At 36.6% G+C, this 10,980-nt stretch overlaps 3 protein-coding genes across 5 annotated transcripts in view; 1 reads left to right on the top strand and 2 right to left on the bottom strand.

The window, feature by feature from the left end:
• LOC101242989 (lysyl oxidase homolog 3A) overlaps positions 1–1,325 on the bottom strand; it is a 7,537-nt gene extending 6,212 nt beyond the window's left edge. The window contains exons 1-2 of one of the 2 annotated variants that reach the window (XR_003397574.1): positions 758–1,325; positions 317–522 (exon numbers count right to left, since the gene is read on the bottom strand). Coding sequence is in view for 1 of the 2 variants with exons in the window: in XM_004225689.4 (XP_004225737.1) it covers positions 317–522; positions 758–838 (287 nt within the window). In the remaining variant the exon portion in view is untranslated. The remainder of the gene's footprint in view (positions 1–316; positions 523–757) is intronic. The other variant, XM_004225689.4, reaches the window with a different exon arrangement.
• Positions 1,326–1,365: 40 nt separating this feature from the next.
• LOC101242971 (vascular endothelial growth factor receptor kdr-like) lies at positions 1,366–7,396 on the top strand. The gene is made up of 16 exons (XM_026840644.1): positions 1,366–1,507; positions 1,797–1,968; positions 2,721–2,890; positions 3,433–3,622; positions 3,808–3,906; positions 4,065–4,315; positions 4,508–4,608; positions 5,027–5,154; positions 5,425–5,549; positions 5,682–5,770; positions 5,836–5,983; positions 6,163–6,285; positions 6,409–6,476; positions 6,535–6,672; positions 6,734–6,836; positions 6,894–7,396. The coding sequence occupies exons 1-16, from the start codon at positions 1,481–1,483 to the stop codon at positions 7,245–7,247; spliced, it is 2,286 nt and encodes a 761-aa protein (XP_026696445.1). The 5' UTR covers positions 1,366–1,480; the 3' UTR covers positions 7,248–7,396.
• On the bottom strand, positions 7,386–10,933 carry LOC100175435. 2 transcript variants are annotated; one of them, XM_009859374.3, is made up of 8 exons: positions 10,801–10,933; positions 10,381–10,506; positions 9,955–10,033; positions 9,500–9,663; positions 9,025–9,182; positions 8,570–8,655; positions 7,629–7,792; positions 7,386–7,488 (listed from the first exon to the last, which is right to left on the bottom strand). In XM_009859374.3, the coding sequence occupies exons 1-7, from the start codon at positions 10,831–10,833 to the stop codon at positions 7,632–7,634; spliced, it is 807 nt and encodes a 268-aa protein (XP_009857676.1). In that variant the 5' UTR covers positions 10,834–10,933; the 3' UTR covers positions 7,386–7,488; positions 7,629–7,631. The 2 variants fall into 2 exon arrangements, with proteins under 2 accessions (XP_009857676.1, XP_002127541.1); XM_002127505.3 differs by having other exon boundaries at positions 7,455–7,792.
• Positions 10,934–10,980: the final 47 nt, after the last annotated feature.

The raw sequence follows: 10,980 nt of genomic DNA, 5'->3' as shown, positions 1-10,980 counted from the left end.
CTCCCACAGACCGTTGTTATTGTTTAAAACACGATCAGAATATTTAGATTTTATGCACTAAAGGTGTCTCTTCTTCCCCAACAGAACTATATATGAACAATTCTGTAAATATTTATTTGTTTACTACCAAATGGGACGGTAAAATATTATTGCAACAAAACCATCTTACCCCGTCTATTATATAACAAATATAAATTCCACACAAATGACACGCGAACAATCGAAACGCGCTAACGAACAATCGAAACGCGCTAACAAGACTTTTCATGCGCTTTGAAGCGTTGCACTTAAGCGATACAAATAAAACTGCACTTACGGTGCAATAGGTGAATGAGATGTATATCCCGGGTAGCCAAGATTTCCACAAGCCACAAACGAGTTCGCATCACTCCAGTCATCATAACATACATAAAGCCACGAGTAACTCGACAATTCGTTTATTTGAACATCCAATGCGCCGCTGCTCAAAGGTAGAACTGGATAGCTGTTGGTTAATGGGAATAGTCGGACGTCGACGATACTCTGAAAACTAACGATTAAAACCGTCCCTGTTTAGTCGTTAGTTTAAACAATATAGTAGGGTGGGGAAAGATGGGACACCTTTTTATTCTAATTTCTTGTCCGAAACAAAGAACATTTAAAGAATTTTAAAACCATATACACACGACTCATATATAGACGGTTTAAAACACGGTTAGTATATTTGCTAAAGGTGCTCCGTCTTCCCCCACCCTATAAATAGACCATACATACTTACTTGGGAATGCACAAGGCTAAAAGTGCCTAAGCAAACTAAAACAAAAGAATAAGAGACAAATCTGCGCATACTTGTAGCCATTACAACTGCTGTGTTTTTCGACTAAATCTAGCCAGCATAATTTCGAAAAGCTGTTCTTTTCGGACAAAGAGAACGCCGGCGGCGATTAATCATCTCAATTATGCGAACAGGTATCCTCGCGAACATGTTTTTTGGTTAAAACGTAAACAATGAAGGCAGAAATACTCATTTGTGTCGCAAACAAAACCCAATGCTTATGAAAACACGCACAAATTTTGCAGTGGATAAAATATTAAAACCAAATATCCAGCACAGGGTATTCCCCCATCGTCGGTGACAACTTGAATAATGTTTCCGTAAAACAATTTTAGTTTGCTGCAGTCAAAACGTGCTATTTTTTTACCTTGTCAGAGCGTCTGTGTTTTAGTTGGTTATAACGCATTAAATGCATTTACGAAATGTAAGATTTGAGTATAAACTAAATGTTGTTGTTTTTCGTTTCTAAAAGTTAATTGATTTGTTTTTGAGCGACACCGAAAGCGCCGTTATCAGGAAGAGTCCATTGACCTTTACGTACAACATGTTACATCGTGTTAACTGTTAAGTAACCATCCGAGCTTAGGACGGATACGACATGCTACATTACAAGATAAAGCTGCCGAAATCAAGACGACATCCAGATAGGAAACCGCCAGCTAGTTAATGCCGCTAAGATATAGAACTAAGAAGGTATATAGGCTTTAATTGCAGAAATTGTATTTTATTTAAGTTGTTTTTATCATGATTAGTTCAGAAGCGATTTCCGTATAGACCTGGTTGGTGTAGTTGACCATTTGTAAGGATTGTTGCTTACATTTTGACGAAGTATAATTTAAAGTATTCTGATTTACAGGCCTAATTTGTAATATTTTTGTATTCTCAAGTATCATTGAAAATAAGTTTTTTTTTTTACTTTGAACCAAACTGTATAGATGATTACGTTTCGCCAGTTTTAATTTACAAAGTGTTTGATTTGTAGAATCTGGTGCATAAAAGGTCGTCGCAAATTTCCAGTATGAATGTACAGCAATGTTTAATTGTTCTATTTTGCTGCTTCGTGGTTGCATTATGCAATAAACGGAATTGTGAAAAGTGGAGGCGAGAAGCTTTGGCTAAACGAGGCAGGCAAATAAATACTAGCGATGAAGCAGGTAGTACTATGTAATTTCAGGTCCTGCTTTTCTAATATTTGTGGATGAGGTCTTTCTTGCGTACATTAGATTTAGGCCAGATTTGGCCCATCACCCCCATACACCCTGGGGTGCCCATTTAAGTCTTTCGTGCGACCGGTGCTTAACTTTGTGACACCGCATCAGTCAGACACGAAGTAAATAATGGTTTGTGAATTATCACCTGCTTAAAAAAACGTTTTGTATATTGCTGAATGTTGTTATTCAAATGCGAATTCCGCTTTTATACTCGAACAAAACAGTATTTTTGTGAGGAACACGGCAGTGTCACAGAAGATACCTTTATACTCGCAAAGCGCAATTCCTTGTATACCTTGGTTTGCTTAGCGTAGTCAAATATTAGCGTTGTCAGGCTTACAAGACGTTTAAAATGATATTATTTACATGGGCGGGGCGAGGTTGCCCTGTGTCAAATCACTTAAAATGAATCACTATTAACCAAAAAAAAACAACAAAAAAAACAGACACAGTTTTTTTTTCTAAAATATGATGTCTGATCTATAGTAAAACACGCACATATATCCCCCCAAAATATTCACCCACAAAGTAACATACTTTGTAACTTTGGCACGAGGTGTGTGAAACAGAATACCCATATTTAACGACTGCCGTTTTTCGGGCACGCGAAGATAAAGTACGTTAATACATTTATTCATGTACCGATAATTATTACAGTTAAAATGCTTGAAAAATTTAACGTCTAACTTTTACAGCTGGTTTCGGACGCGGAGGTTACCCTGAGCCCACTGTATCGGCCGCAGTAGGTTCAACAGTGAAGCTTGTTTGCAACCATCTGACCTATCTAGGGGACTCGCCTCACCCGCCCATAGTTTCAGTGGTATGGCTGAAAGATGGACGACGACTTCGCGAAATAGCGAATAAGGTATGTGTATAAACATGGCCTACCTAACGTATTGAGTAGGCCACGGGGTGAATGGGCGTATATGGTAGGGTGTGGGTGAAGATGCGATACTTTTTCAATCTAATTACTCTTCCTTATCAGTAGTAAACAAAGAATATTGGGGAGATGGGATAGTTTTTTATTCCATTTTCTCGTCTTATTTGGTTGCAAACAAAAAACATTCGAAGAATTATAAAATCGTATTCTCAAGACTCCAATGGACAGTTGTTAATTGTTAAAAACACGATAAGGATATTTGGATATTATTTGCTAAAGGTGTCCCATTATAATATCCAAGTATGCTGATTGAGTTTTAAACAATTAACAACGGTCTATGTGAGTCATGAGGATACAGTTTTATAATTCTTTGAATGTTTTTTTACTACTATAAATAGGACAAGAAAATAGAATGAAAAGATGCCCATCTACTATATACAAGTAATATTTATAAAATTAGTGAATTGCCAATTCAGGGTGTACACGGTTACACGCTTCTTCGTTACTATTATACTTTTACATCGCAGAAAAAAATAGACGATTGCATCAAAAAGCCTTTCATATTCGGAACCAGGCTCACTATTTTTAAAGCGTCGCCGATCGACTCCGGTAACTACACATGCAAGTATAGTATCGTGGATAAAAACGCGATTCGGTATGAGAAGAATACGTCTGACAACATCGCTGTTTTCGTTGGGACGAAACGCAATGTGACAGGTATATGTTTTTGTTTGAAGTATATTATTTTAAAGCGAACATCATGTGCAAGGGGTCCTAAACACGCCCACATAGTAATTTTTTACCTGAAAATGATAAGTAAGAATAAATTGCTATTTTATGAAACGTAAAAAAATGGCACTTTATGTAAAGTAAAAAATATATATATATTTTTTTTGGCGCAGTATACCGACGCGGTTGGTCGGCGAGACATTTAAATACTACAACCACTAGCAGAACCACAAGGAAAGAATTTGGAAAGGAATCCACGACTGCAATAATAAGTATATAACATATAAGCTAACCAGAGTTTCCGTAAAGGCATTTTTTGCATTAAATTTGTGTATTAATATCATACAGAATTTTCTTATACAAGTTATTGTTGGATCGCATAATATTTTTTATAGAAATTATGTTCTCATGGAATTTTTTTTTCATATAGAAATTATTGCGGAATCTGGATGGAATAAAGAATTAACAGCACTCGTGATAGTTTCTTCATTCTGTTGCGTGTTTTTAATCATTCTTCTCGTCTCTTTATGCTCGGCCGAACAATCGTGTCCGTATAAAGTTTGTTTGGCGGTCACTGGTCAGCGACGTCCAGTTCAAAAAGGGCCAGCAGCTTGCCCGACAGATACCGGACTATTGGAAGACGGCGTTCGATTTTTTAATGAAAATAAAGACATGGACGAAGTAAGCATGACTATGCCATTTTTGTTCAATGATTTTGTTGGTGTATATGAAATTGGCAGACTCTGGATTTTATAACAATATCTCTTATAACTCCAAGGAAGTTAACGGCGAATGCTCATCCCATGTATAACCCTTGTTATTTAATGTTGCTGTTGGTGTATACGAAATTGTCCGACATTGATTTTTTTGCAGGAACCAACTTACATAAACAACGAACGTTATCGGGATCTTTTCCCATTTATCAACGAAGAAGAATGGAGATTACTCGAGCAAAACCGAATCGACAGAAACAGGTAAGCAATGTTTTAATAAGAATGTGTCAACAGTTGAGCCTGGGGGTTCGGGAATATTAACCTAACTCCCTTTCGGTCGGCCGGGGCAACGCTAACATCGCCCGCTTCAGAACGGCCTTCGCCTTTTCCTTAGGGTCGACTGACCCATTTTTTCAACTGCTGTTCACATGAAAATCCTTCTCCACTTCGACTTTTAAAGTTCCCATTTGAATATTTGCTACTACCAAGCTTTCTTTTTCGTTCGTACTTCTGTTTGAAGTAAACACAGTAGATATAGTTGCAAATTGCAATTAACTACACGGATTTTTTTTCATCTGTCTAAGGAAACGTGATTCCCGTTAAATATATCAAAAAACTATTTGACGTGAAGTTTAGTGAATTTTATTTAAAGTTCACGATTTGTTATCATTGCCTTCAGCGTTCTGTGCGGTGTTCAATACTCCATGCCAATTGTGCTTGGGACAGGTAACTTTGGCCACGTATATAGAGGCGAGCTGACTATGCATGATGGAAGTAAAAAGATGGTGGCCGTTAAAAGGCTAAACGGTGAGTTTTATATAGAGCCAGATTTTTTCGGAATAACTGTGAAATACTCTGTGAATATATGTCTCTGATAGAGTTCTCATATTGTTGTACGATTCTGCATGCGCCATTAACAGACCACACTGAACCTTAAACCCACAGCAAACAAAAATCAAGTCCAACTAATCTTAAACAGATTGATGAAAAAAAAACTTGTTTATAGTAACAAAGTTTCCGAACTTTAAGCAAAGTTTTCCGCTAAAAATGATCATTGCAAACCTTGATTTTTTGCAGATGGATACAAGCCAAGAGAACTTGGTCATTTTCTATCTGAAGCTGTGACGTTGTTAAAGGCTGGACAACACTGTAACGTTGTAACTCTGGTCGGTAGTAGTTTGCTGGACGCACTTGGAAACTCGGTGAGTATAAATTTTATGCAATCATATCGTAAGGTGGAATTGTAGAAAAGCCGATGTTTTATTTGCGCATCAGAAGTGCGTAATAGGTATTCTGCAATAAAATCTATATTGAAAATGTCATGTTTTTATTAGGACCGAGCGGACTCTGTAAAGAAACCTCCTATTCTGTTGATGGAATTAGCAAGTGAGGGAAACTTGAAAAACTATTTGTACGAAAGAAGGTTGGTCCGAAAACCCGATGTCGTTAAACTGTGTGTATCAAAACTTCTATATATTGCTTTTTCAGACTGGATGAAGCATCTGTCGTATCTTTGCCGCGAAAAAATGGAATGACGTCAACTGACGTGGCTGTTGGAAAGGGGATCTCCCTAAAAGATTTGACGTCATTTTCGTACCAGGCAGCGAGAGGAATGGAGCATCTTGCTTCGAAAAAGGTGCGGAATGGAAAAAATTGTCTGTAAACTTATGAACACTTGGGAAATTATTTATTTTGTAATGCGTTAGAATTCAGGAGCCAAAACTATCTGTGTTTTAATGCGTTGACCAGCCATGGACGCAACACTCGGGCTTATGAGAGATCATATAGTGGTGATAAAACATGTTTGTGTTTTAGATCATTCATCGCGACCTCGCAGCACGGAACGTACTCCTGACATCTGATCGTGTGGTTAAGATCGCCGATTTCGGGTTGTCAAAGCACATGCAGAACGAATATTACAAAGTACACGCTCCTGCGGTAAGTGCTGTTTCGAATGGGTGTAACAGGAAATGCAAAATATTTTTGACAGAGAGAGGAATAAGTATAAACATAAAACTTGACATTAATCACTAACAAAATTTGGATTTTTTTATATTTCAGATTGCTCCGGCGAAATGGACGGCTCCCGAGGCATTGTGGGAAAACAAATTTTCGATTAAATCGGACGTGTAAGTTTAGAGAAGCTGTACGAGCTATGTTCGACACTGACATTTCATGTTTTTAAAGGTGGTCGTATGGTGTGCTGGTGTGGGAGATTTTCTCCATGGGCGAGCAACCATATCTAGGCGTGCCCGCTCAAATACTATACAGAAAACTATCCTCGGGACTACGACTCGGAAAACCGCGATTTTCAAATACTGCAACGTAAGTTTTGGTATAGGGTAAAACTGCGACAGTTTGTGATTTATCTATCGTTTGAAAGCAGATATTCGATTTTACGAAAGTGTTGGTCTTGGAAACCAGAAAATAGACCAACATTTACAGAACTGGTTCAATATTTTGACGCAGCGTTGTTGTGTGTTGCACAGGTAGGTCAATCCCTATATTGAGATGTACTTCTTGCGTAAAACACTGTCCTTATGCAGGCCTACATGGACTTAGGGCAGCCATGCAATTCTCTTGTGACATCTACCGACAGCATTAGTCAAAACTCGGAGGCGGGTTCGGACTCGGTTTTTGATTATTCGGAAATGATGAGCGTCGCAATTGATCCGCGAATGATAAATCCCTATCCCCCCGATTCGTCTACATCAGCAGACACGTACAAAAATACGTCAGCCGTGTCGATACGTTCCGCAACCCTCGAGTCGAAGGACTCGGCTTGTATAATGCACAACTCTGGCGGTTCAGTATCTACAGTATCGGAAGATACTGCGGCCGAATTTACGTTCAGTGAATTGATTAATCCTCTGTATGAGGTCGAGGCGGTGGTGGATTAATTGATGCACAGTGCACATCATAAAACACTTGCATTTGATGCCATTTGTTTGTAACAGTTCAGATCATTTTTTACTTGCCATTTGTTTGCTTTGTGAGTCTTGTGACCAAATACGTCGCAAAATATACAACGAAAAAAATATTTTAAAAATTGATTATTGAGTGTTGGTATAACATCAACCTTTTGCAAGACGCCAAAATCCTTGTCATTCTTTTATGACAAACCAGTTGCCTTTATTTTATCTAAAAAACAACATCACATTGGTGATCAGAAATACTAAGCTTGAAAAAAACACAACAGTCACTACATTGTGCATGAAATGCACTTTGCAAGAACATATATTGCACAAAATGTATAAAGTAAAAACTCGTTGTCATTTTACCGCCTAATCCTCTTCTTGTATTGGATCCAGTCTAAACAGGGATGGGGGTTGACTGTTTTCCTCTACATCTTCCAACATCGCATTTTTGATCTGAAAAGTAATGGAAGCCTTGGAAGGGTCGCCAAAACTGAAGAAGTCTTGTTCTGGCAAGGCTTCACCGGTGTCTAGAAAGAAAAAACACTTTTTTTTTATAAGTTTTAGTTATTTTATTGCACAAAATAGATGTTTGAGCTAGAGCAGCGGTTCCCAACCTTTTTGGTGCCGTGACCCTTTTATAACATTTGCCAAGTTGCGGTGACCCCAAGGACAAAATTAGTTGGGTCGCTTTTGAAAGTTATGTAGGCTAGGCTAGGCTAGCTATCGTAGGCTACCTATGGTTGATGCCGGGAATGCAATAAAATCGCGACCTCAAGTCCAACTTTTGCTTAAATGCATTTCAGCAATTAATTTTTTATTTTCATGGTAAAGGCCTTTGTGACGTAATGAATTACCTGAAATCAAACGAGTAAATCCTGTCATTTTTCATGGCCGCTAAACTGCCGTTAAAATCTTACTTTCTGAGCATATTTGCCATTATTAAACGAAAATCCTGTAATGAGGCCCAGCCCCAGGGTGTTCTGGTTTGTCTAGTCTAGTACTCTAGTAAAATCGCGATGCGCTCTGTGGTGAGCTGCCCATTGTTAAAAGTTAACTTTCTAAATTTCTAAACTTAATGAAATTCTAAACTTCTCAGAAGGCCTCAGGTGACCCCAGGCAAATTGTCAGGCGACCCCAGTTGGGGTCGCGACCCACAGGTTGGGAACCGCTGAGCTAGAGAGAGGTGAATATGAAGGTTTCAAAAATTCTGTTAACTTATGGAACACATTTATAATATATATAATTTATAATATAACTCTCGTGTTGAGGGTGTACTTTTATTTAAATATTTACAAGCAACAAACCTAATGATAAATCTTCACCAACTTCCAAGTTACACTTTAAGTTCGAGACTTCGATTTCTAAACATGAATTTCTTTCCAACAGGGACCTGAAATATGTATATGGTTTAGGTTTATAAAAAGGCACAACGCAATACTTGAAGTTGTAAAAAGTAAAAACCAAAAGTTTCATTTCACCAACATTTGACCTCCTATAATGCTTCCCTTAATGGCAGACAAAAGGTTGGTGCAATAAAAAAAACTTCACAAAAAGAGCAAATTTCGGTTTTAGTTAAATTGTTTAAAAAATTTAATTTTGACATTTCTAAACAGACAGGCACAGTTCTAAACAATAGACTGGTAAAAAAGGTGCAACTTCAGTAACTTTGAAGTCAATGTCATTGTTTAAACAATACCGAGTGTACAATTAATGTCACAACTTTACCAACTTAACCAGGCATTCATGACTCAAGACATACTGTTTTTCTCTTTCCAATAGTTCCTGTTTTTCAAGCAATGTTTGCACTAAATTCTTGAGATGTTCAATCTGCACCCTTTGCTCTTCAATTACATCTTTACTTCTCTTTGGGTATTTACGCTGGTTCAAACTGGATGAATCCAGTCCAGGGTTTAAAAACTAAAGGAAAACAGAATGTATGTCAGTCACACACATGTTTAGTTGTTTTAAGAAAGACAAACAAAAATACATCTATATATACTTATATGAAAATAAGGCAGTAGAAGGGCAAAAATATACTTGAATATATAGAGATAATATACAGCGTAAAATATGGATTTTGTATACATGTGCATAAATTTCAAGCATAGAAAACTGAATCTGCTATAACATATTTACCAATGATGGTACGAGTACTAGGACACATATAGTCACAATGTTTAGCTTCAAACATGTATAGCAACACATTAATTTACTAAACACCTTTGATCTTTTACCTGCAGAAGTGAATCTGGTTCCCTCTCACATCTGCTTGTTACAAAAGTTTTTAAAGCTGAATCATTTTCAACTTCTTTTACAACAGGAGTTAATATTTCTCCTTCCTCTTCTTCAGGATCTTCATTTTCCTTTTCTTGATCCTCGTTGAATTTTGGAGCCAAAACTGTTATAATGGGAAAGTTTACACATTAATTTTGAGTTCACTATATTTAAATATTAATATGATAACGTAAAATATATTTTAATCTTATCCTGCAATTTAATATTGGGTCAAATCAAATATAATGTAATAATAGACCATTACAACAAACAACAAAAAATTTTGCAAATAAAGAGTCTGTATTTGGCATGTAAAAAAACGTTGTATATATAAAGCATACTCATATGAAAAAAGGGTGGATTTTAAAATGTCCCACAAAAACATCAAGGCATGAAATCATAAATGAATAATTACGTTGTTCATTTCTTTTTATTTCAATAACACGACTCTGCCGAGAGTAAAAGTCCTGTTGAAGCTGGAGGGATTGAAGACCCTTGAGAAAAAATGTAGTTAAATATCTGCGCCATATAGGCACCTAATATGGGTATGCAAGGCATGCGTATTTACCCTTTAAAATAAAAATACCCATGAGTACCAAGTATAAATGCATAAACAATTTAATATCTTACAAATATGTCTTAAAATAAACACTATACAGTGGTGATGGAGAAATGATTATTCTAGTCTATTTCCTAAATAATAGCTAATAATGTGACAAACGATCAGACTTTCGCCGGCATAAACATTTATTTTTAAAACTTACAGGTACCATGACTCGATTTCTAAGGCACCTATGATCTACATGATCACAAAATATGTGATGACTGAATTTGAACTTACCTGTTGAGAGTTTATTTTCTCCATTGCTTTAGTGATAAAATCACAAGCTGTTTGGTAAAATTCAATTGCATCATCCCATCTTCCTTCAGATAAACATCGCTCAGCTTTTCTTTCATGAAAATGAGCCTGTTGGACAAAATAAAATTGTAATCAGAAAATACTGGGAATTAAAGCTGACTGTTAAACTGGATAAAAATCAACTTTTTGTATATCTCTAAGCAATAAAGACCAGCACATTAGAGACAAGTTATCAAACTTATACAGTTACACAAAAAACGATCGCAAATTTAAGCAAATAAATTAAAACACTTTACGTATACAAACAAAACAACATACATGTAATAAAAGCACTCTATGTCTATGATAGTGAAAGCAAACGGTATCTAGACACACAATTACAATAATAGCGTACATTCTTACCTGATTTAGCGGCGCGTTCCTTAATATATTCATCGTTAATTTTTTTATTTGTTCTTATTGTTCTTTTGAAATCCACGATAAAAGATAACAACATTTCACAGAAAACGATCAAATGCAAAATTGTAAACAAACTTTAAAACAGATACAACCTGGGCTTTTAAAACTCCCGAGTAATAGAAA

Source organism: Ciona intestinalis, chromosome 2, assembly GCF_000224145.3.
Source record: "Ciona intestinalis chromosome 2, KH, whole genome shotgun sequence".
Classification (NCBI taxonomy): domain Eukaryota; kingdom Metazoa; phylum Chordata; class Ascidiacea; order Phlebobranchia; family Cionidae; genus Ciona; species Ciona intestinalis.
Note: the sequence above shows the minus strand (reverse complement) of the source record. Positions and strands in the feature narration are given on the sequence as shown.

Excerpts from the sequence above, each read along its gene's own strand:
- LOC101242971 (XM_026840644.1), top strand. The coding sequence starts at position 1,481 with ATGCCGCTAAGATATAGAACTAAGAAG. Across the intron at positions 1,508-1,796 it reads TAAGATATAGAACTAAGAAG|AATCTGGTGCATAAAAGGTC; the intron begins GTATATAGGCTT and ends TTTGATTTGTAG. Across the intron at positions 4,316-4,507 it reads AAAATAAAGACATGGACGAA|GAACCAACTTACATAAACAA; the intron begins GTAAGCATGACT and ends ATTTTTTTGCAG.
- LOC100175435 (XM_009859374.3), bottom strand. The coding sequence starts at position 10,833 with ATGAATATATTAAGGAACGCGCCGCTAAATCAG. Across the intron at positions 10,507-10,800 it reads GGAACGCGCCGCTAAATCAG|GCTCATTTTCATGAAAGAAA; the intron begins GTAAGAATGTAC and ends TTTGTCCAACAG. Across the intron at positions 10,034-10,380 it reads AGAAAATAAACTCTCAACAG|GGTCTTCAATCCCTCCAGCT; the intron begins GTAAGTTCAAAT and ends TTTTTTCTCAAG.